Here is a 25,278-nt window from a genome sequence, read left to right as displayed (position 1 = left end):
TTCATTCCTTTGCTGGGGGGTTGAGGAGAGATAGACTATCTGACTTGTAGAAATGACCACAGATTTTTTTTTCAAATGAAGTTATGCAAATCTGATAGACTAAAGTAAATGTTTCATAAAACCAATGACTGCTTAAATTGTGGGACTAAATTGTTTGTATATAAATATTACCTTTTATATTCCATTTGAGTTTTATGTAGATGAACACATTACTTTAATGACCTGCATTTACAGAGTGAGAGCGGGAGAGGCTCTCTCTGAAATCCTCCCCAGCCAGATGGCTGCCTTTTCTTGCATGAGATTAAAAGATGTTTCTCATTCACAGCACTGCTTCTGAGGCAAATTAATATCGCCAGCTAAATTGCTTGTGTTTTTGGAATAAAATTTAAAGAGAACTTTTTAAAGCAATTGGTGTCACAGGTTCTTGGAGCAGATTGCTCTCCAGGTACAGCATGCTGGTTTTAAACATTCAGTAATTAATGGAAAGTATTCTGTGTTAATTGACTGCTTCAGGAAAGGGAAATATAATGACTCCTTATTAATCATGAAAAGAGATGTACAGCATGGAAGCCCCACAATAATTGCACTAACGGTGGAGAAATGTTAATTAATGAAAAGAACAATGATATAAGAAATTAGCTGCATAATGCTTGCTCCTGATGGAGGTTGGCTTCTAAAGCACATTATTTAGTGTAGCAACCACTGGGCGGTGTTGCTTTAAATAGCAGAAGTCCCTAATCTTTCCCCACCCACATGTAGAAAGAGATCATCTTAAAAAGTTGCCAGCATTTGGATTTCTGAGATTGGGAGAGGGGGACAGAATTCACCTTAAATTATATTTACTTGAAAGAAAATGTCCTTATACCACTTCTTTTATCTGAACTTCTAGCAACAAAACCATTCCCATATGAAAATGAGATCATTTGTGAGTATCATTTGATTTCAACACAACAGACCATTTCAACTTGGTTGAAGGGAGAGAGAGCAGAGATTCAAAAGAAACAGAGTAAATTATTTCTTCTTGGACTCACCTAAATACTGAGGTTTCCTGGCACCAACTCAATTTCTTTTAATAACTCTCAATTTCTTTTTCGTTTTTTTCTACCTAATATTATGGGAGAATTTAGAACTGACCTCCAATATTACCAGAAACTTTTTTTCTATTGAGAAAAGAACAAGGTTTATTAAAAAGCAGACTAACCACTGTGATTTCATCCAACAATAGCTAGAAAGAGCTCAAAATCATTAGTAGCCACGAGGCCAAAGCCTGTCATGACCACTCCTGTGTGTCTCTTCAGCAGCCACCAAGCGAGACATTTCCATCAGCATGATGGGAAATGTGTCGCCTAGGGAATCAAGGACTGGGAAAAAAATCAGCAGCAGCATTTTGCAAAACAAACTGGGATGAAACATGTCTGGGTCGCTTCTTGCATTCAATTCTTCTCATATTGGCTGGTAGGATTCCTTTTGACTTTTTTTTCTTTTCCCCCCACTCAGATGGAACATTCTGGGGTTGCAAGGAGCTCTCCTCAGTCACTTCATTGAGCCCATCTACTTGCACAGCATTGTGGTGGGGAGTCTGCATCACACTGGTCACCTTTCCAGGGTAATGAGTCACAGAATAGAAGAAATCGGTCAGCTGCCAACTTCATACCGGCATAACCGGCCACTCCTCAGTGGTAAGAAAGCATCTACTTGAAGGACAAAAGATATATTTTCCATAACTGGAAACTGTTCATTTCTTTGTCTATGATTGTGTTGGATGCTGGCTTTGTTTTCTCTTCTCAAGTCAGAATGGTATGGCTTTGGTTCAAAGGATGTTTTAGGGTTTGATGAGCAGAGGGTAGAGACCACATTATTGCTCAAATAAATTGTACGAATTAACAACAGAACCAAATTTAAAAGTTTCTGGGACTAAAAACAAATAGCATTTGAGAGTTGGAGTTAAAAAAAGGAACTATCAAATTACTATATTAATGTAATTTCAAGTGGGGTTTTTTAAGTCACTGTGCATCCAATTTTTTCAGGTAGCCAGTATAACTCAAGAGACACCAACAGTTATTTACAAGCTCATGTCAGACAATAAACATCGACCCCTTCTTGTATGATTCGAGGATAAACACTAATCGGAATTATTACAAAAGCTCTCTAATGTGATTTCAGCCACAAGTAGTATATACTTTTTTCGTACACTTTTTGTAGGGTTCTACTGAGGCACATCACAGGAAAACTTCAGTGGAATAAAAATATATCTGCTTTCTTCCATGAAAGTAGGCATGGTTGGAAAGTGGAATGTTGGAGCCACTTTTCTGGTTACAGTCTTCTTAACACAAACCCATATGAGTCTCAGAAAAATGGATTTGCAAGATGTCATTGACCTGTAATCAAGATATTCCCAGTTTGATGGAAACTGTCAGAGGAGATTGTTCAACCACAGAAAGCCAAGAAACCAGTATCATCCTAATGTTATGAAAAGACATCAAAAAAATTTACTTGGAAGCTCTTCTTCCAAAGACGGTGCTATTCCATTGCCTAGAAACTTTCTGACTAAGAGTCCATCAGGTAGCAGTGTTCTGAAGTGGCAGGAAGCATGATGAAGTGGATAGGTCACTGCCTTAGAGTCATAAAGACCAATGTTCAAATCCTTCTTCAGATACTAACTATAAGACTGTGGTTAAGTCTCTTAAATTATTTATGCCTCAGTTTCCTCATCTATAAAATTAAGAGTAGAATTACCCAAAAAGAAAAATCACAAAGATAGCCCTATTTTGCCTCCTTCTGCTTATGGCTCTTAGAATTGTAAATCCATGTGTATTAGCTAACACACACTACTAAAGTAAAGCCATCTTTGGATGGACTGGACTGAAGCATGCCAAGTTTCAAATAATTTGAATTATGGAGCCAAAACCAAAATTATGGTACTTATATATGTCTACTAACTAGATTATGTGTTAACTAATTTTATAATAAATGTATATGTAATATACAGTTTAAAATTTAGTTAGTGGAGAGATTGGTGAAAATCTCCTAATGGAATCCTTATCAGTAGGAATATTTTCACTGAAATGTCTTGGTTTGAGAGATAATTAATTCCAGGTACTCATTCTCTTCCTCATCAGAGGTACTTTTTATAATAATATAAAAGAGAACTCTAAGAGATATCTGATACTATTCATGCACAAATATTTAAATGCTCATTCACAAGAAGTTATGACTGGAAAATAATTTAAAGGGGTGGGAGATGATGTCATGTAAGTATCAATGATTTCATCATTAAGGTAAGGTTGATTGTACACAATCATTGTGAAAATGTTTTAAACGGACAGGTGTTTAGCAATGTGTAGGCAAAACATTTGAGTAAATCATTGAATATTCATTTCTCCCTTTTGGCATCACATAAATAAGATAATAGAAAAAACATGGAAAGGAAAACAAGCAGACCTGGATCTTTTTTTGTTGTTGTTGTTTTTCACAATTTTATTTTTATCATGCAAAACACATTTCCGTATTAGTCACTATTGAAAGAGCACACTCGCCAAACCCCAAACCCCAAAATAAAATCCCAAATACATTGATGTGCAAGGTAGTATGTTTTAGTCCACATCCATCCAACTCCAACAGTTCTTTACCTGGAGGTAGATAGCATTCCCTATCATAAGACTTTCAGGATTGTCCAAGTAGATCTAGGTCTTCATCACAGTTTTGCCTTTGACTTTGGGCAAGCCACTTGGCCTTAATTTCCCCAACTAAAACAGGGGGATAACAAATACCTGTCTAATGTTATGTATGTCAAAGTGCTTTGGGGGACAACTAGATGGCTCAGGGGATTGAGAGCCAGTCCCAGAGATGAGAAGTCCTGGGATCAAATCTGGTCTCAGACACTTTCTATCTGGGCAAATCACTTTAACCCCTCATTGCCTAGCCCTTATCACTTTTCTGCCTTGAAACCAAAACATAATACTGATTCTAAAATACAAAGTAAGGGTTTTTATTTAAAAAATCTTTTAAGTACCTTGGAAAATTAGAAGCAAGACATCAGTGTAAAGTGTTCTTATGATTCTAAAGCATACTATATTAGCCTTATCATTCCAAGAGTGACAGTTAACCAAAAACAATGTTATTTTAAAGTTTGGTAACTCCAAGAATATGTGCTTTTTAAAATCCAAATACAAAGAGAATAATATTTATATTTTAAAACTGGGTAATTTAGGCAATGCAGTGGAAATAAATTTTATCTAATTCTTTGTTGGCCACAAGAAAAAAAGTTTTTAAAAGCTTTCATTTTTCCTGCTTAAAGGAAATCCCATTATTTAATAGGACAAATATTTTTATATTATTGCTTTATACTTACAAATTCACTTTCACATATATAACTTTGAGTCTTATAATAACTCTCTAAGGTAGTTCTGGCAGATTTTTAACCTTATCTTATAAAGAGATTTGGAAAGGTTATATGATTAGCCTTGAAATACCCAAGTAGTAAGTGGCTGTTAGGGATAAAACACAGGTTCAAGTATCTGACTCCTAGTTTAGTCCTCATCCTATAATGTGATCTTAACTTTTGAGGTCATTATTGTCAATTGATGTCAAATTTCAATTATTAGCAATGCTAAAGTTAAATTTTATCTTAGAATTGTAATGATTATAGAAGAGTTAGTTTACCTTAGTGGAGAGAGTTTGAGATTTGGAGTCAGGATGCCCTATGTGACTCTGGGTAAGTGGCAATTTCTACCTGCCTCAGTTTCCTCCTCTGATGAGGTTAATAATAGCATCTACCTTACAGGGTTGTTGAGAGGATCAGATGACAGTGTAAAGCACTTTTCAAATCTTTAAAGTGCTATGTCATTATGATGTCTTGGGCTGAGCACAAAAGCAATGTCTTCTGCTATGACAAATCCAACAGGGAAAAAAACTTCCCCCAAAATTACAAGTTGACAAATGTATTTGTGAGTAATATTCTTTTTTTTTAAACCCTTTCAAAGATTTTGTTGTTGAACATCACAAAGACAATATTGTAGAGCAAGACATTTTGAATCTAAAGATTCTAGAAAAAGAGATAACTACTACTAATTAAAATAGGCACCAACACTCCATTAATTTGCCTATTCTAATTTGGGAGTCATAGTAATTCAAGTCTTTCTAAATAAGTTGTATCATATATTTTAAATAGGTTTAAGAGAATATCTACAGGTTGATATTTAGCCACGTTCTTTAAAAGTTGCCTGTGAAGTGAATCTTTGTCATATTGAGTCATCTTCCTCATAACTGCTATTTTAATTTTAGGACTATATTTGTAAAAATGTTTGTCTTTTTATGTAACTCAAAAAAAACTCACACACAAAAATCTAACAAATTGATTTAAAGGGAATTCTGCTTCTGTTAATAAGGGGGGAGAGAATGCATTCATTTTTCATACAACCCTTAGACAAATCATTGAGAGACTGCTATAATTTCATTTGTAAAATTATGATTTACACATGATTTCCAAGGTCCCTTCTGATGGAAATTCCATAATCTTATGTGAGCTTATTATGCATTTGGCCCGTCTCAAACCTCATTTAGGTAACATGTTTAGTTCCAAGTTCTTCATATAAGAGTTTTGGTTAATTTTAGAGAAAAGAACACTTGAGGATGGGAGGAACATGATAGATGTGTTCATATGACAGTCTTTCAAATAGTTGGAGAGCTAAAGTTGCTCTACTTGGCTTTGTGGGACAGACCCAGAAGCATTGGGTGGGATTGACAAAAAGGTCAATTTACATTTGATGTTGGGGAAAACTTGCAAACAATTAGGGCTATTATCTAAAAGTAGACTGGCGGGTCTCTGGAATTGGTAGATTCCCCCTCCTTGGAGGCCTTCAGTCAGAGACAGAGTAGAGATTCACCTAAATAACTGCTTTATGTCCCTCCCGACTCTCAAATTCCCCAATTCTATGTGTGTTGCTTTTCCTACTTCTTTGAATTTGCCTTGGACACTCTCCCTCCTCACCTCTGACTCTAAGACTTGGGTCAAAAATCCCTTATTCCCTTTGAGACTCTAGTCAGATACTGTCTTCTACACAATTTCTTTATTTGCCTACCATTAGCACCTTCCTTAGCCAAGTGGCACAGTCAATAGAATACAGGACCTGGAGTCTTAAGTTCAAATATGGTCTCAGATACTTAATAGCTCTGTGACTCCAAGTAACTCATCCAACCTTGTTGATCATAGTTTTCTTATATGTCAAATGAGTTGCAGAAGGAAATGGGAAATCATTCCAGTATTTTTGCCAAGAAAGCTCCAAATTGGGTCACAAAATCAGACACGATAAAGCAACCCCACAAATCTTTTTTAATCACCTTTTGTAATACATCCACAACTTCTAATCACCTTATATATTTAAATATAGATACACACATATAATTATCTCTAACATAATTTCTAATCTTCACACATCTGCATATGTATAGTTACTGTCTCCCTGACAACATGTTAAATTCCTTGAGAGATGGTGTTTCATTTTTGTCCTAGGGTCCCCAGGTACAGGACAGTGCCTGACAAACAGCCATTGAATAAACTGTTGAATTCTAAAATTCATGCCTAGTTCTGTCTTCTAGGGAAATTAGCCATGCGATAATGCCTTTACTGTACCAGCAGACTCTAACCCTAAATTCCATATCACCTTCTCTTTTCTAAGCCAAAGAATCTCATAGTGTGTTCCAAAAGAAAGCCTTTTGTTTAAGCTCATGTTGAAACTCGTTTGTTTCTCACATTATAGAATCAAAGAACCATGGGGTTGAAAAAGACTCTGGAGATCACAGGCTCAGTCCTTCTTTGACTCTCTCAAAGCTTTCCAAATATCATTTACATTGTCCATACCTTTATGCAGTCTACATTCTGAACTCTGGGATAATGAGAAACAGCTAATTTCCACCAACTTTTAAAAACAATCCTATCCTGCCAAAGCCCTTCTGCTCCATATCTTTTGAAATTATGATGAGCCACATGGGAGCAGAGAATCACATTCCTAACAGACTGGAAAATGAAAAATGCATTTCTCTCCTGCTACTACTTACGGAATAGCCCTACAAGCTTGTGCATTGTTGGGATGTGGAGGGTAAAGAGACAGAGTCATTTATCATTTTGTATGGGATCCTATTTCCTGGAACGAAAAGAATCTCCAACACATCAGTGAAGAGCTGCACTCGTATTAGATGCCCAAGCACCTAGCACTAGTGATAGTGCTACTGTCATTGATGGGAGTTTTGTAGACATTCATGAACTCAGAGTTGGTAGCTGTATAGCAAAGACACGGTCATTCTAATGGTCTGCAAGCCTCTTCCCTCTAAAGCCCTACAATCCCTTCTAATTAGATAAGAAAGCACTGACATTAGTCAACTAGCCTTTATTGAGTGCCTTCTTGCTATCATTGTTCCCTTGTTCAGTCATGTCCAACTCTTCATGAGCTCATGAACAATAGCATGCCAGTAATGTCCAGGAGATTTTCCAAGGATAATGGAGTAGTTTGTCATTTCCTCCCCCAGTGGATTAAAGCAAACAGAGGTTTCTTGACCAGGACACCTACCAATTTACTTACTCTTCATGCCTAGACACCATACTTGGCTCCACACTGGTTTACAGCAATACAGGTTGCCTCCATTTATATATTATGCATATTCCTAAAATAGAGACAAGGATAGTGGCCAGACTAGTGATTTCATTGTTACAAGGAAATCCCAAGAGAGGAAATTCAATACTACCAATACAAGCTAGTATTTTTCTCTTAGAAAATCGCCAAAAGCATTGGGAGAGTGACCAGTTTCTCCCAAGGTCACACATCTAAGAGACATCAGTTGGAGGATTTGAACCTAGGTCTTTCTCATTTCAAGGCTAGCTCATTAAACTCTACACCATAATGTCTCTTAGGATGAGAGAATTCTGGCAAACTGGATTGCCTTCTAAATACACAAAGAAGAGGCAGTTAGGTGGCACCAAGCCTAGAATTGGGATGATCTAGGTTCATAAAACCCCGTGGACCTTGGTGGTATGCTGTTGTCCATGCCATCGTGAAGAGTTGGACATTACTGAACAATAACAAGAAGACACTTGATAAAGGCTAGCTATGAGACCTAGGCAACTCACTCAATCCCATTTGCCTAACCCTTGCCCTTCTGTCTTAGAGTTTTTACTGGGATAGAAAGTAAAGGGGAAGGGGAGAGAAGAAAGATGCACAAGAAAATCATATAACTGAAAGGAAACTTAAAGAGTATCTTTTACAATGAACCACTTAGCAACAGAAATGACCACTACCGAGTGATTTATTTCTTCTGCTCATTGTATTTTTTGTGTGAGAAAGGGATATTTTAAAGGAGGGCACATCTGTGTTTAGGGGCAGCTCGATGGCTCAGCAGAGAGTAACAGACTTGAAGTCAGGAAGACATCTTTCTGAGTTCAAATTTGAAACTCAGACATTTACTAGCAATGTGACTCTGGACAAATTACTTAATTCTGCTTGCCTCAGTTTCCTCATCTGCCAAATGATCTGGAGAAGGAAATGGCAAACCATTCCATTATCTTTGCCAAGAAAAGTCCAAATGGGACCACAAAGTCAGACAGGTCCGAAATGACTAAACACCACCCCCCATATTTATTTGTCTATACCCATCAGCCAGTATTATACCATATAATTATCCAGTGATGAATTCCACAGACCACATTTGAAAACCACTCATCTCTATAATTTAATGTTTCACTTAGGGTTGTAAAAGAATGAAAGTCTGCCCTCCATCTTCATTGGTCGTTTGGTCTCCTGAACATGACTATGCAGGTTGGCATTCGTGAATTTTACCAATGTGGAATCATCTTCTTGGAATCATCTTCCTGGTTCCTAGCTATGGTGAAAAGAATTCTCATCCATGTGGTGTAGGCAGAACAAGGCCATCCTGAGGGAATCCTTGCCCTCTGGGATGTGTGCATAAGAGTGCTTGCATGTATTGTCTCATTTAATCCTCACACTCTCCAGTAAACAGAGTAATGGCATTAATGACTTGACCAAGAGCACATAACTTGGTGGCAGAAGAACTAATTTAAGTCTTCAGCTCCTAGTTCAGTGTTATTTTTCTACCATCATAAAGCTTAAGTGCCTGAGTAAGCAGCTAGATTATAGAGAAATTACAAAGTACTGAATCCTAATTAAGTAAATTATAATTTTATTTCAAACATTTGTCAAACACTATTTAGAAAACTGATGCAAGACAAATTTTGTTGATTGATTTTTTTTATAACTTATCCATGTGTTTGTTTATAGAATAGGCTTTAATAAATAGATATCAGGTGAATATTTAGATATGTTTCTCTAAGAAAGAATGAAAAAGCATTAAAGAGCTTATTATTTGGGGTAACTAGGGGGCTCAGTGGATAGGAAGCCAGGTCTGGAGATGGAAGGTTCTGAGTTCAAATCTAGCCTCAGACACTTCTTAGCTGTGTGACCCTGGACAATTTACTTAACCTCAGTTACCTAGTCCTTACTGCTGCTCTTCTGCCTTAGAACCAATACTTAATACTGAGAAGACAGAAGGTAAAGATAATTTTTAAAAGAGCTTATTATGAGCTAGGCACAATGTCAAGCACTTGACAAAGATTACTACATTTGATCTTCACAACAACCAAGAGAAATGTTGCTGCCATTACCCCCATTTTACAATTCAGGACACTGAGCTTAAGTGATTTGCCCAGGATCACACAGCCAATAAGTATCCATGGCCAGATCTGAACTCAGGTCTGCCTAAATCCAGGTCCAATGCTCTAGCCAAAGTCCTTCCCAGGCATTTAGGTTTCCCAATTTTTCCCAATTTTGTTTAGCAGCACATGAATAGGAATGAAAGTAGCTGAAGGTAGGAGAGATCCAAGCTGAAAGTTTGGAAGAACAAGATAGTTGCTAAAATAAAGAGGAACTGCAGAGAAAAGGGCAGAGTAGAGTAGAAATGATTCACTAGAGGTTTAAAATGGGGCAGAGAGTTAGCCAGAGCATAAAGAACTGAAGGGTGAGGAGATTATCAGTCTTTATAAGAATAAAGAACAAGGTTTGGAGTTGCAGGCAGAAGGGGACAATGAATTCTGATCAAATAAGGGAATTTTAAAGTTCATGAATATGGATAAGAAACACTTGAGAGTGGTGGTATCTGTGTGTGATTGTAATGGGATGGAGGAATAAGTCATGGGAAATGAGCAAGTTGAGAAATTGAGAGGTGAGGATATTTGAGGGAACATCAATCAATATGTTGAAATTCTCTAGTATGAGAAAAGGAGTTGAGGAGAAAAGACTGTAAACAAGGCACTAAACTCTTTGAAAAAGGAAGGAGAGTATGCAGAAGTCAGTAGGTAATAGCTACATCAATCTCGATTGGGCGATAAAAATGTATAGAATAAGATCCAAAGGAAAAGAGGTTACTGAGTGATGGTGGTGAAGGAGAACCTGGCATCGACAATGGTGATGAAGGAATATTTTAATTCCCCCATTACCGCCATGACAAGAATTTCCAGGGTATGATAAAGTATAACCGGGGGCAGCTAGGTGGCTCAGTAGACTGAAAGCCAGTTCTGGAGACAGGAAGTCCTGGATTCAAATATGACCTGAGACAATTTATAGCTATATGACTCTAGGCAAGTCACTTATCCCCCATTGCCTAGACCTTACCAGTCTTCTGAGGTAACTGATTCCAAAATGGAAGGTAAGGGTTTAAAAAAATAAAAAAGAATAACTAGTACAGGAAAGGGTAGCCAATGTCATAACAGGGGTGGAGGGGAGGACAGGTCTCCATTGAGTACACAAAGATTGAGGAAGAGAGAATTGAAAAAGGTTTAAGATGAAATCCACCTATCTACAGAGCAGCCATTCCAGACAGCATAGTGGAAGAGTTTGGGTATTTTATAGTGGGAGGTTGGTAGAGGATGATGGTAAGAGAGTGGTCAGTGGAAGATAGATAATAGGGTTCGACAATGGCAACTGGATGTTCAGAAGCTTGGGGATGGGGTGAAAGTATGTTCTCCATAGAAGAAAGAGTTCAGGTAGACTTTTGTCCACAGGGGATCATCCTTGCTTAGTTGTCCCATGGTCTATGAGAGAGGGGATGGGAAAACGCTGCAACGATGGAAACCAGGAAATACTAAGATCTTACTAGAGCCATACATGACCAGACAAAATGACATAATATACTTGATTCATATAAGTAATGCATAATGTGTGTGTCAGTACAGCCTTTAGTTCTTGGGATCCCTGAACAATAATAACTCAGAAATCTGTAGTACCTTACAAAACATTTTCCTGAAAATAAGTTTATGAGGAAAAATGCATATATCCTGATTTAATAAGGAAACTGAATTTTTGAGAAAATGAGTCATTTGCCCAGGGTCCCACAAATATCATGTGTCGAGACTCAAACCCAGGACTCCTCGTACTCATTCAAGTGCTCTGTTAGAAGCTCCCTAAAAAACAAAGCATCATTCAAGCAAAGGAAGGAGTCCTGGCATATTAGCCACAAGAATTCTTTCCATTTCCCATAGACTTGCCACTACTCTCCTACTGACCTGCATTTCTTTCATTGCCCTCCTCATGAAGCTTCCAAGATACCTTTCCTCCCATTCCCCACCCCTCCATGATTCTGCAGCCACATGGGTTAGGGAACCTCATAAAATAGGAGAGGGGATTTACAAAGACCCTAAAGAGTCACCACCTTTCCCTGGAGAGAGGTAGCTGTTCTTTGGGACAAGAGCTCTCCATCAAAGGAGCAGCTGGACCCCTTCCCAATGGCACCAATAGAGAGATGTGATCTGGGGCCACAGGAGTTTCACTCAATGGTCCAGCAATGCAAAAAGGAGGGGAGGAAGAAGGGAAGAAGAAAGAAACAAAGAAATAGTTTGCAAGCACACCAAGAAGGGTTGCATTTGACCCTGGAGAATCCAAGCTTTTCATTTTTCCAGTTCAGAATGAGCAACCCAATTAAAGGGCCCAGATGGCACTGCTAGGCTCTGTGAACCGTTGTTCTGGCCTGACCCCTACAGGGGTAAGCAGAGTGGGGAAGTGGGGGGAGGGCTCTGGTTGTTCCTCTTGGCCTTTGCCTGGCTGCGGTACAGAGTTGCTTCTCAGTGTACCTAGTCATCCTTGACTTGGGGATTGGCTCCTCTTGACAAGGCGGCTCTTGCCCAGTAGAACAGTCAGCCGCTGCCAAAGTACCAGACTGTCCTTCCCTCCTCAGCTTGGAGGACTTAGTGGCTGCCATAGTAAATCAGTTCAAGAAGAAGAAAAGTAGTCCACAGAAATAATAGCAGCCTCGGTCTGTTTTCTCAGGACAGTGACCCATGGAAAGGCATCTTGCAATTGCTCAGCTCAAGTGCCAGGCTGAGACAGAAATAAGAGACTCAGTACTAGGGCCAGCAGCATGATACATGGTCTAGGCAGATGTGGATTGGCATAACTACTACCCCAATAAGTCCCTGTCATGGCACTGTGGCTTAGCAGAAAGAACAAATGGAGTCAGAAGACCTGGGTTTGAATACTTGCATGACTGACAAGCTATATGATTGAACAAGTGACCCAACCTGGAAGCCAAACACATGTATGAATGTAAAGAACAATAAATTTCTTTGCAATCAAAAGACCTGGATTCAAATCCTGGTTTTGTCACCAACTAGCTGTGTCTCTTCCCTGCTTCGGGTGCCACTTTTCTCAATCGTAAAAAAATGTGAGAAGGTAGATTGACTATATGATCTTTAAAGGTCCCTCTGAGGTCCCCAAATACTCCATAATATTCTCTGACATTGTTAATCCCTTCTCTCCCATTTTGGAGCTCATTAGTGTCTACTGTAGTCCCCTAAAAAATGAGAGGTCTTGAGCAAGGGGACAGAAGTCAGACATCACAGTGTGAAAGAAATTGGCAAACTGAAGGTATCAGGTACTTGATTTTCTGAGAAACTATTCAGTGTTTCCTGCTACCAGATGCTCTTCTCTTCTACTTTTCCTCCCACTTAAATTCTTCCATCCCTCTGAGTTACAAAGGCTATTCCCATGCGGACATCAAACTAAAAATATGCTTGTAGAGGAAGGTCAGCCTACATGCCTACCTGAGGTGGGCTGTGGGAAACCCAGTGCAAGCATCATGTGAGGAAGACATGGTAAGATTTAAGACTGTGCAAGCTGTCCCAGAAGTCCCTAACCACTTACTTATTTGTTGTTTAGTCATTTTTTTTACTTACGTCCAACACTTCATCACCTCATTTGGATTTTTCTTGGCAAAGATACTGGAGTAGTTTGTCATTTCCTTTTCCAGCTCATTTTACAATTGAGGGAACTGAAACAAACAGTGCTAAATGACTAATTCAAGGTCCCACAGCTCATAAGGCCAGTTTTGAAGTCAGAAAGGAGAGTCTTCCTTTCTCCAGACCCAGCACTCTATTCATTGGGCCACCTAGCAGCCCAACTACTTATTAGAAGTCAAATCACCAAATGGGTGGAACCTAGGCATATCAGAAGCAGATGTCTGTGGTCTAAAAGTCTGGTTCCCCTCCTATACTTTTTGGACTGTGAACCAATATCTGTGCTTATTGGACCTTCCTTTCCAAATCTGGCAGTACTTTCTCCCAGCATTCTGCATGATTATCTACTAAATTAAATTTTTGAATAATTGTGGGTGTCTTTGTCTTGTCACTCCAGCTAACCTGCCAGTTACTTGAGGGCAAGAATCAAGTCTTCTATTTTATATTCCCCTTCCAGCCCCCTATCCTGGAGTGTTTAGCACAATAAGTACAAAGAAGGTACTCGAGAGATATTTGCAGAAAGTTAGTGCTAATGGAACCTGGGTTCTTGTCCTACTTATACTCTTCACTATCTTGTGTCCTTCAGTAGTCCACTTAAACTATCTGAGACTCAATTTCCTTATGGGTAAAATGAGTGGGTTGGACTAGACCCTTTAGTTCTAAGTCCCTGAGCTGGTGGTAGATGACCATGGAATTTGTTCACATTTCCATACAAAGTTTCCTGAAGTTGTTTTCAAGTTTCTTTAGCATGAAACTAGCCATCAATCAAACTTTAAAAAAAACAATGGCTCTACTACAATGGCTCATCTTGGCATGGTGGTGGTAACCCTTGTATCCTAGGAGATTTGGCCACTAGAACTCAAGACCTGGAAAGGCTTAAAGACCTGATGACAGACTTGAGGTTCACTTCTTAAGGACTAGACTACTTCAGAAACTCATCACAAGATAGGCTGCAGCAAATCTGGAAGAAGAGCCATTAAATTAGAGGATGTAAACAGTATCAGTCAGGGAGGGGGAGATACATATTAACAAAAATCAATAAGCATTTATTAAATTCTACACGCCAAGCACATTATAATTTTGATTTATAATCTATTAAGCTACATTATATAATCATTTAATATAATATTTTGTGCAGTCATTTTTCAGTCATGTTACCAAGTGCAACTCTATTTAAGGTTTTCTTGATAAAGGCACTGGAAGGGTTTGCCATTTCCTTCTCCAGTTCATTTGACAGATGAGGAAACTGAGGCAAACAGGGTTAAGTGACTTGCCCAGGGTCACACAGCCAGATTTGAATTCAGGAAGATGAGTCTTCCCGGTTCCAAGTACAACACTGCACTACCTAACTTTCCTTGATATACAAAAATTACATTAAAATAAATGAATATGGCTATATTCTAAATATGTTATAATGGGTATAATTTTGATAAATGTTAATAAACACTGATACACATTTTTTGTTGTTACTATCAGTACCTTCCCTAGTATCCTCCAGGATAAAATGAACTCCTCATCTTGACATTTAAAGTCCTTCATAGCCTGGTTTCAATCTATTTTCCCAGACTTAGCTTACATTATTTTCTTCTTAGTTTATTCTAGCCAAACTGCCCTCCTTCCTATTCCCCAAACTCAGTATTTCATCTCCCATCCCCATACCTTCAGATAGGTTGTCTCCCATGCCTGGAATGCACTCTCCTCACCTCTGACTCTTAAAACCCCTAATATGCTTCAGCATCTCACTCATGTGCCACCTCCTATAGGAAGCTCTTCCTGATCTCCTTAATTTTTTGCATTACTATCCTCCTCTTCTTATATCTATAGTAATACAATTATGAGTTTATATTACTCCTACCCTCCCACCCTGGCCAGCAGAATGCAAGTTCCTTGAATGCCTGGATTATCTCCATTCCACATCTTAGTACTTGCAGAACACTGCATACATCAGGAACCTAAATAATATTTGTTGGCAAGATGATGGTTTTCCAGTCACGATATAATCTGCATGGATCCCTGCCTAATGTCTTTTAACTGATAAATCAATGATCTAAAATGTATTAAGTTTTAAATATAATGATTAAGAGTTATATATTAATTCAATATTTTTAGTGTCATTAGTCTAGAACTGAACAGGAACACAGAAGACATCCAATTTAATTCATTCATTTTAAAAATGCAAAAAACTGAGACTCGAAGTCATTCTTGGTATAGACAATTAGAAGCAGAATTTAAACCAAGAGGTCCTTCCATTGTACCACTATTGCTCAGTCATTCAGTTGCCTGTGACTCTTCCTGAACCCATGGACAACCACCAATGGAATTTTCTTGACCAAGATCCTGGAGACGTTTGCCATTTCTTTCTCCAATGGATCAAGGCAAATCAGAGATTAAGTGGCTTGCCCAGAGTCCCACTGCTAGTACAGATCTGAGGCAGGATGGGAGCTCAGGTCATCCTGACTTCAGGCTCCATGCATTGAGCCATTTTGCTGCCCCATTGTACCAGCCTCACCCCCAATACAACATCACATCGCACAGTTAGGATGACGGAGTCTTGAGCTCTGAGGAGCCCCTTTCCAGGACAGGGATATGCTCTGACACTTTATTCTCTTTCACCAGGAGTGAGTAATGCCGAGCTGCGCCAGCCAGGAAAATCTCCTCAATTCAGTGTGAACTGGATTGTGGGCAATACAGACCTAGAGGTTATTAATGCTACCACGGGGAAGAGAAATTGTGGAAGCTCTTCCAGGCTCTGCAAACATGTGCTCTCCACCCGGTGGGCAAAACTCTACGGAAAGGTATGCCATGCATTTGCCTTTTTGTGGGTTGTAGCTTGACTCAGTGCCCCCTGTCCTAGTGTCATAGTCCACATGCTACCAACGACATGCTTGGCCAAATACTCCTGCTTAGGGGATGATGGGAGTCAATGCTGTATACAATCAGCCAGTAGAAATTCCCCTGCCTCTCCTGCTTTATAACTTTATGCCCCAGAAAGGCAATTTTCCATTTTTTAAAAATACACAATTGGGATTCATCACTTTCCCTAAGAAACCCTCAAACTGTACCTTCACGTTTTATCCAAAAGCCAGACTCCTCTGCCTATCCTCCTGGCAACCCTCAGACTAGGGCAGTGGGGAAAAAAAAAGACAACTGCTCTAAGATTTCCATATTCTAAAGTCTGGGAGTGAGGGGACAGCTCAGTGGATAGAGAACCAGAGACCAGAAGTCCTAAGTTTATTCTGGCCTCAGACACTTCCTAGCTGTGTGACCCTGGGCAAGTCACTTAGCCCCCATTACCTAGCCCTTGCCCCTCTTCTGCCTTGGAGCCAATACTTAGTACTGATTCTAAGATAGAAGAAAGGATTAAAAAAAAAAAAAGAATTCTCAGGTCTCTTTCATCTAGATTTCTTATCTCATGAGTATCACCCGAGTGTTTAAAGAGACCAGTAGCAGCAGAAACTTTTTGTCTCCTGCTCATCTCCTAGAGATCATATTTAAAGATAACAGCTCTCACCTTTTCCTTTTCAAAACCCTTAAAATCAATGTTTTGGAGAGAGAATATGTACTGATGAAGAAAATCTCTATCCTTGAACTCAAATAGAGATGGGGTCCTTTAAACCACCCAAAAGGAACCCTGTGGACCACATATTGACTAGAAAACCACATGTTTAGGTATTTTTATAATATTCCAACACATTAAAAACAGATAGGAACTATGCTTTATTGTGGCTTAGGCTCAGGAGGGTTGTGAGCCACAAGGGGCCCTGCAGGCTACATGTCTGACACCTCTGCTCTAGAAGATCCAAGGTGAGAGTCCTTAAGTACTTCAGCCCCTGGGGAGGGGGAGAGGAGCTTAGACACCTGATCAGAGAAACCTCAAGGATGCCCCCTATTCTGGCCTACTGCTTGGGCACCTGCTCAACAGAAAAGAGAAAGAAAGGAGTACTTCAAATTCAGGGGGAAATTAATTTTTTTAGACCCAGAACCCAGTAGAACCTCATTTTAGAGTATAACCTATATTTCATATCAACCATTCATATATCAAGCATTTTTATCACAGATTTTTTTCCAATGACCTTTTTCTTGCTCAGTTATATTATGTAATAGATAGAATATATTATACAATATTATATGCAATATAATGAAATATATTCTTCAGTAATATATAATATACAGAATATATTATAAAAGATAATATTATATATTATAATAATCCATTGTGTTATAATTCTATCTAATATATTATATATAATATATGGTATTATATATGTATTTGTCATTATATATACATTATACATTGATATAACAATAATGTATTATATATCATTATATATATACATATATAATGATGTGTAACAATCATATATTATATATTAGGTATTTGATTATTACATTGTATATTATTTATTATATATTTACATTATATATTATTAAATTATTCATTTTATATTATATAGCATATTAGATATAATGAATAATACATAATACTAGTATTAAATGTAGAGAAATTATTTTTATTTTATTAAAATATATTATGTGTATATTACATATATTATAAATTATAATATATGCTATTAGGATTAAATAGAGAGATTTTTTGGAAGCAGTATCAAAAACTCATCATAAGCATTTTGATAAGAAATTAGGGACAAAATAGTCTATTAGATAGATATTTCTTTGGTCATTTACAAAATAATGTTACCTCTGACTTCTAAGGGCCTATATTCCATCATAATGAAGATATGGTACCTGGAATCAGGAGGGCCTGAGTTCAAATCTGACCTCAGACACTTTTCCTAGCTGTGTGCCTTTTGCTTAGCCCTTGCCCTTCTGTTTCAGAGTCATTGTTAAGACAGAAAGTTAGGGTTTAAAAAAAAAAAGGAAGATATGGTATAAGAAACAGAGCAATGGAATTTCACTCAGCAGGCCAAATTCCCACTCCGACCTCTGCCACTCACTCAATCACTTCAATTCTCTGGAACTCAGTATCTCCATCTTTAGAATAAGAGTGTGGAACTGAATCAGAGAGCTCAATCCCAAACTGCCATCATAGGACTATTTGCATCCCTCTTCCCTTTTTCCCCCTCCCAAAAATATATCATGCAGTCCTTGGTCTTAACACTCAGATAATGCCTATCAAATTAGTAAGGATTTTGTGGAAACGATAGAGACAGAAAAGAGTGCTATAAATTTTGAAACCAGCCTATTACCTGAATCTGAGATCAAAAGCCCACATCTTTATGTTCCTTTTTCTGCTCCAAAATCAAGGCTTTAGGGTCTGTGTTGGATTTATCAGTTGGCAGATTTTCCCAAAAGTTACATAATTTAGATTGTTTGCAACCATTAATATATCCCTGCTTTGAGGGTATTTTTGTTTGGGGGAGGGTATCTTACTCCTCTCCTATAATGTCAAAGACATATCATTGGATCGACTAATTTAAGTCTTTGGTAGGTCAAAGGGAGTCATTGATTTGTCCTCCAATAAAACAAAGGATATTTTCTTCTACATGTGCTTGGGGTGATATTGGACTACAAGCACATGTCTTTGTCTCCAAAGATTGTTTCTGGCAGACACTTCAGTTTGGCTTTCTAATGAGTATTTGCCCAGAACTAGCCCCATTCCTTCCCTTCCCTCCTCCTCTCCATCCCTCTCACTTCTCCATCCTGCATCCTGGCATGAAGCCCTGCTCTTTGAATCCATGTCCTTTGCCGATTTCACAGTGCTGACCATTATACCTTAAAACTCAAAAGAAGGAGAAATCCAGCTCTGAATTGTTTGAATTCCTTTTGGCACTTGATTAATAGGAAACTCTTATTTCATGTTAAGGTTCTGCTTTAAAAAAATCCTTCTCACCTTTTCTTTTTTTCCCCATCCAATCACTACCTCACTGCCATCATCAAAACCCTACCAGCCTAGCAGGAAAGTCATTCGTTTCATCTTCTCATCACACTCACATCTTCTCATACAAAGGTCCCTTGAACTGGGCTTGGCAAAAAGGAGCATGCCAGGCACAGCTCTATTGTACAGTTATCTCTAATATTTTACAATATTTTTTGAAAGGGCAAACATCCAGAGATCCCTGTTAGTTTGTGGCTTATCAAATTCATAGGAAAGCTTACTCAGCTGTTAAGAGCCCCCCAGCCCCATTCTGTTGGCTTATTTGTTTGTTCTTTCTGATTTCTGTTTCACAGCTGAGCACACGGATACCAAGCCATGGAGATGCGCCATCAGTGTACTGTGAGGCCAAGCTGGTGGCCCAGACTTACCAGTCTGTTAAACAGCAGCTGTTTAAAGCATTTCAGAAAGCAGGTCTGGGCACCTGGGTGAGGAAACCCCCAGAGCAAGACCAATTTCTACTAACTGTATAAATCATTAGACTCCTTTGCTCTACTCAACCAGATTGAAACAAGTGGAGAAGGCCAGGGCAGGACAAGTGAGCTAAACAAAGGGATTGTGCTGATCACTTCTTTGCACTTGTTTCCCTTTTGGTCCCAGAAAGACATACAAGCAAAGTGTATTGTATTTGAATGAGGCACAAAAATATGGCTTTGGAAACCATTGCTTCTCATTGCCAATACCCTACCATGGTTGTCGATGCCAAGACTCTTGTCGGGCGAGTGTAACAGTGCCACTGGATGATGCCATGTTCCTTCCATTTATTCCCCAGAATAGGATGCTGGGTGTGATTCCTACCTAGGATTCTGGGATGGTAGTCACAGTTTATTAAAAAAAAAAAGAGGTACCAAACTAACCCCAGCTTAAAATGAACTCAGGTACCACCAACATCCCCACTCTTCCCTCAACTTTCCAAATAAGCCAAAAGTGCAGGTGAAATCCCCATCAAGGTGGAAATACACAAGACCAAAAGCAAATTTCCCCATTATAGTACACAAGCCTTCTATGGAATCCCTTTCATAATAAGACATTGAGTGATTTGTAAAGGCAAATCTAGTATAGGATTTCATCTCTATTTGGCCTACCCAAATACCTGAAATTCTATCCTATAGAGTCACTTCATTGGATGACTACATCTTCATGAGGTTTGCTCTATAATAAAAGTTCCCCTGAAATGAAAACTGCATTAAACACCCTCACTGTGATTAAGTGTATCAGGAAACTAGCAGTCACCTTATAAAAGGCAGCATTGGGAGCTGAGAGAATTCAAAAAAGAAGGGCAAGTTCTTATTTACTGAAGGAGAGTTCAGGACAGATCTAGAGTTTGGGATATTGTCTTCTGGAGTATGACTTCTTAAGGATTGTCAAGATGTAGCAATTTGGAAGGGAGGCTCCGGGTCTTGTAGGGGCATAGGTCATTAATAGCCTCAGGTAATGGGCTACTGATGAAGTTACTGGCACCTAGGGGTTACTCTATGGCTTAAAGTCTCAGCTCTATGACCTTGGACAAGGCATTTCCCTTCTCTTGTTCTCAATTGCCCAGAAGCTAAAAAATGAGAAACTAGATCATATCTAGAGTCCCTTCAGTCCAAGGGGCAGCACAAGAGCAGAAAACACTTCAAGAAAGGAAGGACATTGAAAGGGAAGAGAGGAAGTCCTGAGAGGGTAGTTGCCCAAGAAACTGCCACTTTTCACAATTTTCTCCTGGGTTGGCCCTGGACTCCAGTTCATTCAATCAACCATCACCTATGTGACAGCTGCTCGAAATGCAAAGACAAAAAAACCAAAATGGTCTCCGTTTTCAAGATACTTAAGTTCCTTGAGCGAAGACATGTAAAGGAAAGTGAATATAGAATATATGCATAGTAAAAATAAAGTAATATGGATCGGGAATAGTGACCGGGGGTAAGATAAGCCTCAAGATTGGGAGAAATGGGGAATGGGAAAAGTAACCATTGCTGCCACTGCATACTACAATAGTTGCCTCCACATAAAAACTGCCCCAAACCCAACAAAAAAAAAATTCACCCTATCCCTGCATTCCAATGTTTTCTTAAGATCCAGTAATATCCATTCACTTAATAAACATTTATAAAGCACCTAGTCTTTGCCAGACAATAGGCATTGGAGGGCTACAAATATGAGTAAAACATGGTCTTTGCCCTCAGGGAGCTTATAGTCAAGTAGGAAAGATAAATTGTCTGCAAATAACTCTAATACATGATGAGATGTAGCAATACAATAAGAGAGGTGTAGCACCCAAGCAGAATTCAGATGAGAGAATGATCCCTTGTGGATGGAAGGAACAGGGAAGGCTTCACAGAGAAGATCGGGTTTGAGTTGTGTCTAAAGACACTAATGTCCTATAGACTCAGGGTCACAGGGTTAAGATCATTTTATCCCAGAGTCATAGGCAATCGTCTACAGCGCTGATGCTTATGGCTCTCTATTTATGTCTCCAAAGTCCTATGTGTACCACTCACTCACTATGTGACCTTGAGAAGTGATTTAATTTCTCTAGGACTGTTTTCTCATCATCAAAATGAGAAAGTTGGTCTAGATGATCTCTATGGTCCCTTCCAGGTCTAATAGTCCATGATTCTAAGTACCTTAGAGACAAAGAAACTTCAAGCCAGTAAACTAAGACAAGGTCTACACAGCACAAAAGAATATGGAGGACCAATAATTAGGTGGTGAATTCAAGTAACACCATGGATAATTCTACTCCCTCTTTAAAGAACAAAGCAGGTCACTCTGAGAATGAGAAAGCAAAATTAGTTCCATAAGATTTTGAATAATTCATCTCCACATAATAGAAAGGAAAACTAAATGGAGAGTTGGAAGTGGGATGATAAATCCAAGGGTCCGCTTTACCCATACACTGTCTTCATGTACCACCCGAATTCACCAGCTAATGACATACCTCTTTGTGCTAAGTGTGCCTGCCCTGCCAATGACAACAATGGAAAGTTACCCATTTTCAGGGGAACATGGAAAATAAAGGTCTTGGTTTTTAGGGAAGATGCAGTCCTACACAGATCTAGATGACCTGTTGCTGAAGTCTTCATAGTGTATTGACATTTTCCATCCCCCATAACCTACACTGCTTTCTTGTCACCAAGGAAAACATCCTTCACACATTGTTCCTTGCCAGGTCCAGAAGTCACAAAGCCAAAAGGATCAGTTGTAAACCATTTCAATGTAGCTGAGCACAAATTACAAAATGGCACCCCTCATCTCAGCTTTGTTTGTCCACTCCCAGAATTGTTCTTCATGGCCAATGTATATTATCAAGTCTTTTGGTTTCAGTTTTTCCTCTTTCCCCCATAGAAAGAATTTAGAGATCTCAAACTTATGTTGCCTTGATTGTAGTGCTTCTCTTTGGATCTGTATATAAACACATATATATGTCATGCTGCTACTGATTTGTGATGAGTGTCTTTTTGTTCTTCCAAAATGTCAAGCTGAGTTACTTTTCAAACACATAGCTCATGGGGGTTTTTCCATACAATTTGCTTTTAATAAGAAAACAGTCTTATCAATAAGGTCAGATGCTTTTTAAAAATATATATTATATATATAGCATTTACCATGTCTGGAGAGCCATATGAAGTAAAGATATAGTATACTAATGCCCAGAATAGAATAGTTACAGTATTTTGATGAGCTCCTATTTTTAGATTACAAATTTCAAACTGTGTCTATAGTATTTGTTTTCTAAAAAAAATAAAATTAAAGTCATTTGAATTTTAATGTAATAAAGAAATTAGATGTTTTTAATTTAGGTTAATAGAGATTCCCCTCAAAGAAATCTTGCCAATGCCACATCTGTCTGCCACATCTGTCCAAAAATAAAACTTTCTAGCCAAAACTAATAAGTTAGGAAATGTTCTTGTGGAAGGAGAGCCATCCAATTGCTGTGACCATCTACTTTGGGGTTCACTTTAATGCACCTTTGGCAAGTTCTCTACCTTGTTTCTCCAGTAGGATCCAACTGTCCACATCCAGGTTTACTGCTCAGGATAATCCATTGGTCAGCACATTTTTTCAGGTAATCCCTAAGACAGGGGCATGATGCTCTAGTGGAAAAACTATATTAGGAGCAGGAAGAGACCCTTAGAGGGCTTTAGGAAATTGTTAGCTTTCTACTACTGACACCACATGTATCCCTTCTCTTTTTCTCTCTTTATCCTTTTGGTCCACAATACAACTTAATGGAGAGAATGCTGGATTTGGAGTCTGAAGACAAGAGTTTTCAGTCCCAGCACTCCTAATTTACTAGATGTGTGATCTGAATCTTTCTGATGCTTAGTTTACTCATCTGTAAAATAGGACAATAAAAGTGTACTACCTACCTCACAGGGTTGTTGTGAGGATCAAACAAGATCATTTAAACTATAAAGCACCATATCAATGTGCCCTTCTATTTCTTTATTATCCTACTCATTACTTATTTCCCCCTTCACAACTCTTTTGTTCCTATAACCCCTGACAGGTGCCCTGACAAGTATTGATTAGTTCAGGACTAAAGAGAATTCTGACCCTGGACCTGTGTACCAAGCCAGCCTGAAAAGTTGGGGTCAACTGGTTCCATTCCAACCCAACGGAAATCTCTTATTTGAAATGGGCAACTTTGTAAGGAAATACAGACCACAGGCATGAGACTGGTTGTCAAATATAATATCTTAAGGCATCTCCTTATCTTAAAGTGTAGGGTACCAAACAAAAGATCCTTTGTCTAATAAAAAGTCTTGATGATAATCCCAATTCCCTCATCTCATCTCACACAGGCACTAGGTCTCTAATGTTACGTAGTATAAGCAGCCACCCCAAACCCAGGAAACCACACGCTAGCAACTAACTGTAAACATTCAATGTTTTCTGAAGCAAAAGGACCTTACCCAACAGTAATTCTTAAATGAAGGTATGTACATAAAAGCATGACTGAATGGCAATACTGTACCAATGGGTGTACATTTGTAATATTTGTAAAAAACAACAAAACCACAAAGAAATCTGAATTTACACATGTGAATTTGCCGCTGAGTTCTGTAAATTGCACTTCTAGTGATACCTGATAAGTGAATGTTTCTGTTAAGTGAATAAAAATCCCAAGTAAAATTGTTCTTTCCTGGATTGCTGACCCTTCTTCATCTTAGCCTAATTCTAGCAGTTCCCCAAATCTGAATTCTGTAGGATGCACCAGGATTCCCCTCAATTCTGTTGGGAACTTTTACCTGACTGCCATTCCCTAAGTCAAACCCCACCTTTATTCCTTACTGGTTGTCTTATTTGGGGGAAAAGTGGATTCACCTTTCAGACTTGACTTCCATGTCCACAAAATGGTGAAGCTGGACTAGATGAACTTGAAGGTCCCTCACATCTTTACATCTAGGATACCATAACCTATATCCCTAAAAATCACCATTTGCATTGTGATTCTCAGTGGATTCCATTCTCAAAATTGCCAATCATTCAGATGTCACCCTTGCCAATTTAATCAATAGGATGTCATGAAGAGATTATGGGACTCAAGAGTCATGGATTCTAATTGTGGATCAGCTACACCATGATTTTATATCCTTAAACAAGTTATTTAATGTCTTAGAGTTTCAGTTTCATCATCCACCAAATGGGAATAATTCCCTATCTTCCTCACACAAGCATCATATGTTATCTCATTTGATCCTCATGATAAAGTATTCTGAAAAATACTATCCAGATGTTATGCAGCACTATGGAAAGTAAAACACCACACACATGTTTGTTATTTTGACTCCAAGACAAAATTGGATTTCCTAGAACTGATACATTTCTCTTGGACTATATAGTATGAGGTATACTTTCTCATTTTTAACCTCTCTTGTATATATGTCTTCAGTGTGATGTTTACCTCTGAAATACAATCCAGGTTGTATGTTTGAGTTATATGGAATATCTACCAAAAAAATCAATCCCCCCCCCCAAAAAAAAAGTAATTCACTATGACACTTCATTATCTGGACTTCAGCTGGATACCCCATGGGAAAACCTGTACTTCTGAGAGGTTTCAAAGGTTGAAGGAAAAACAAGACCTTAATTTCCCAGTCACCAG

General features: G+C 38.5%; 1 protein-coding gene across 3 annotated transcripts in view; it reads left to right on the top strand.

Moving 5' to 3' along the window:
- The window catches only part of ADARB2 (adenosine deaminase RNA specific B2 (inactive)), a 693,422-nt gene extending 669,112 nt beyond the window's left edge, over window positions 1-24,310 (top strand). For all 3 annotated transcript variants that reach the window (XM_007504707.2, XM_056799997.1, XM_007504706.2), the window contains 3 exons: window positions 1,498-1,679; window positions 15,908-16,086; window positions 19,481-24,310. In XM_007504707.2, the coding sequence (XP_007504769.2) occupies window positions 1,498-1,679; window positions 15,908-16,086; window positions 19,481-19,657 (538 nt within the window). In that variant the 3' untranslated portion in view covers window positions 19,658-24,310. The remainder of the gene's footprint in view (window positions 1-1,497; window positions 1,680-15,907; window positions 16,087-19,480) is intronic.
- Window positions 24,311-25,278: the final 968 nt, after the last annotated feature.

The sequence above is a fragment of the Monodelphis domestica genome, chromosome 5, assembly GCF_027887165.1.
Source record: "Monodelphis domestica isolate mMonDom1 chromosome 5, mMonDom1.pri, whole genome shotgun sequence".
Lineage (NCBI taxonomy): Eukaryota > Metazoa > Chordata > Mammalia > Didelphimorphia > Didelphidae > Monodelphis > Monodelphis domestica.
The sequence above is the reverse complement of the archived record's forward strand: the minus strand, read 5'-3'. Positions and strand labels throughout refer to the sequence as shown.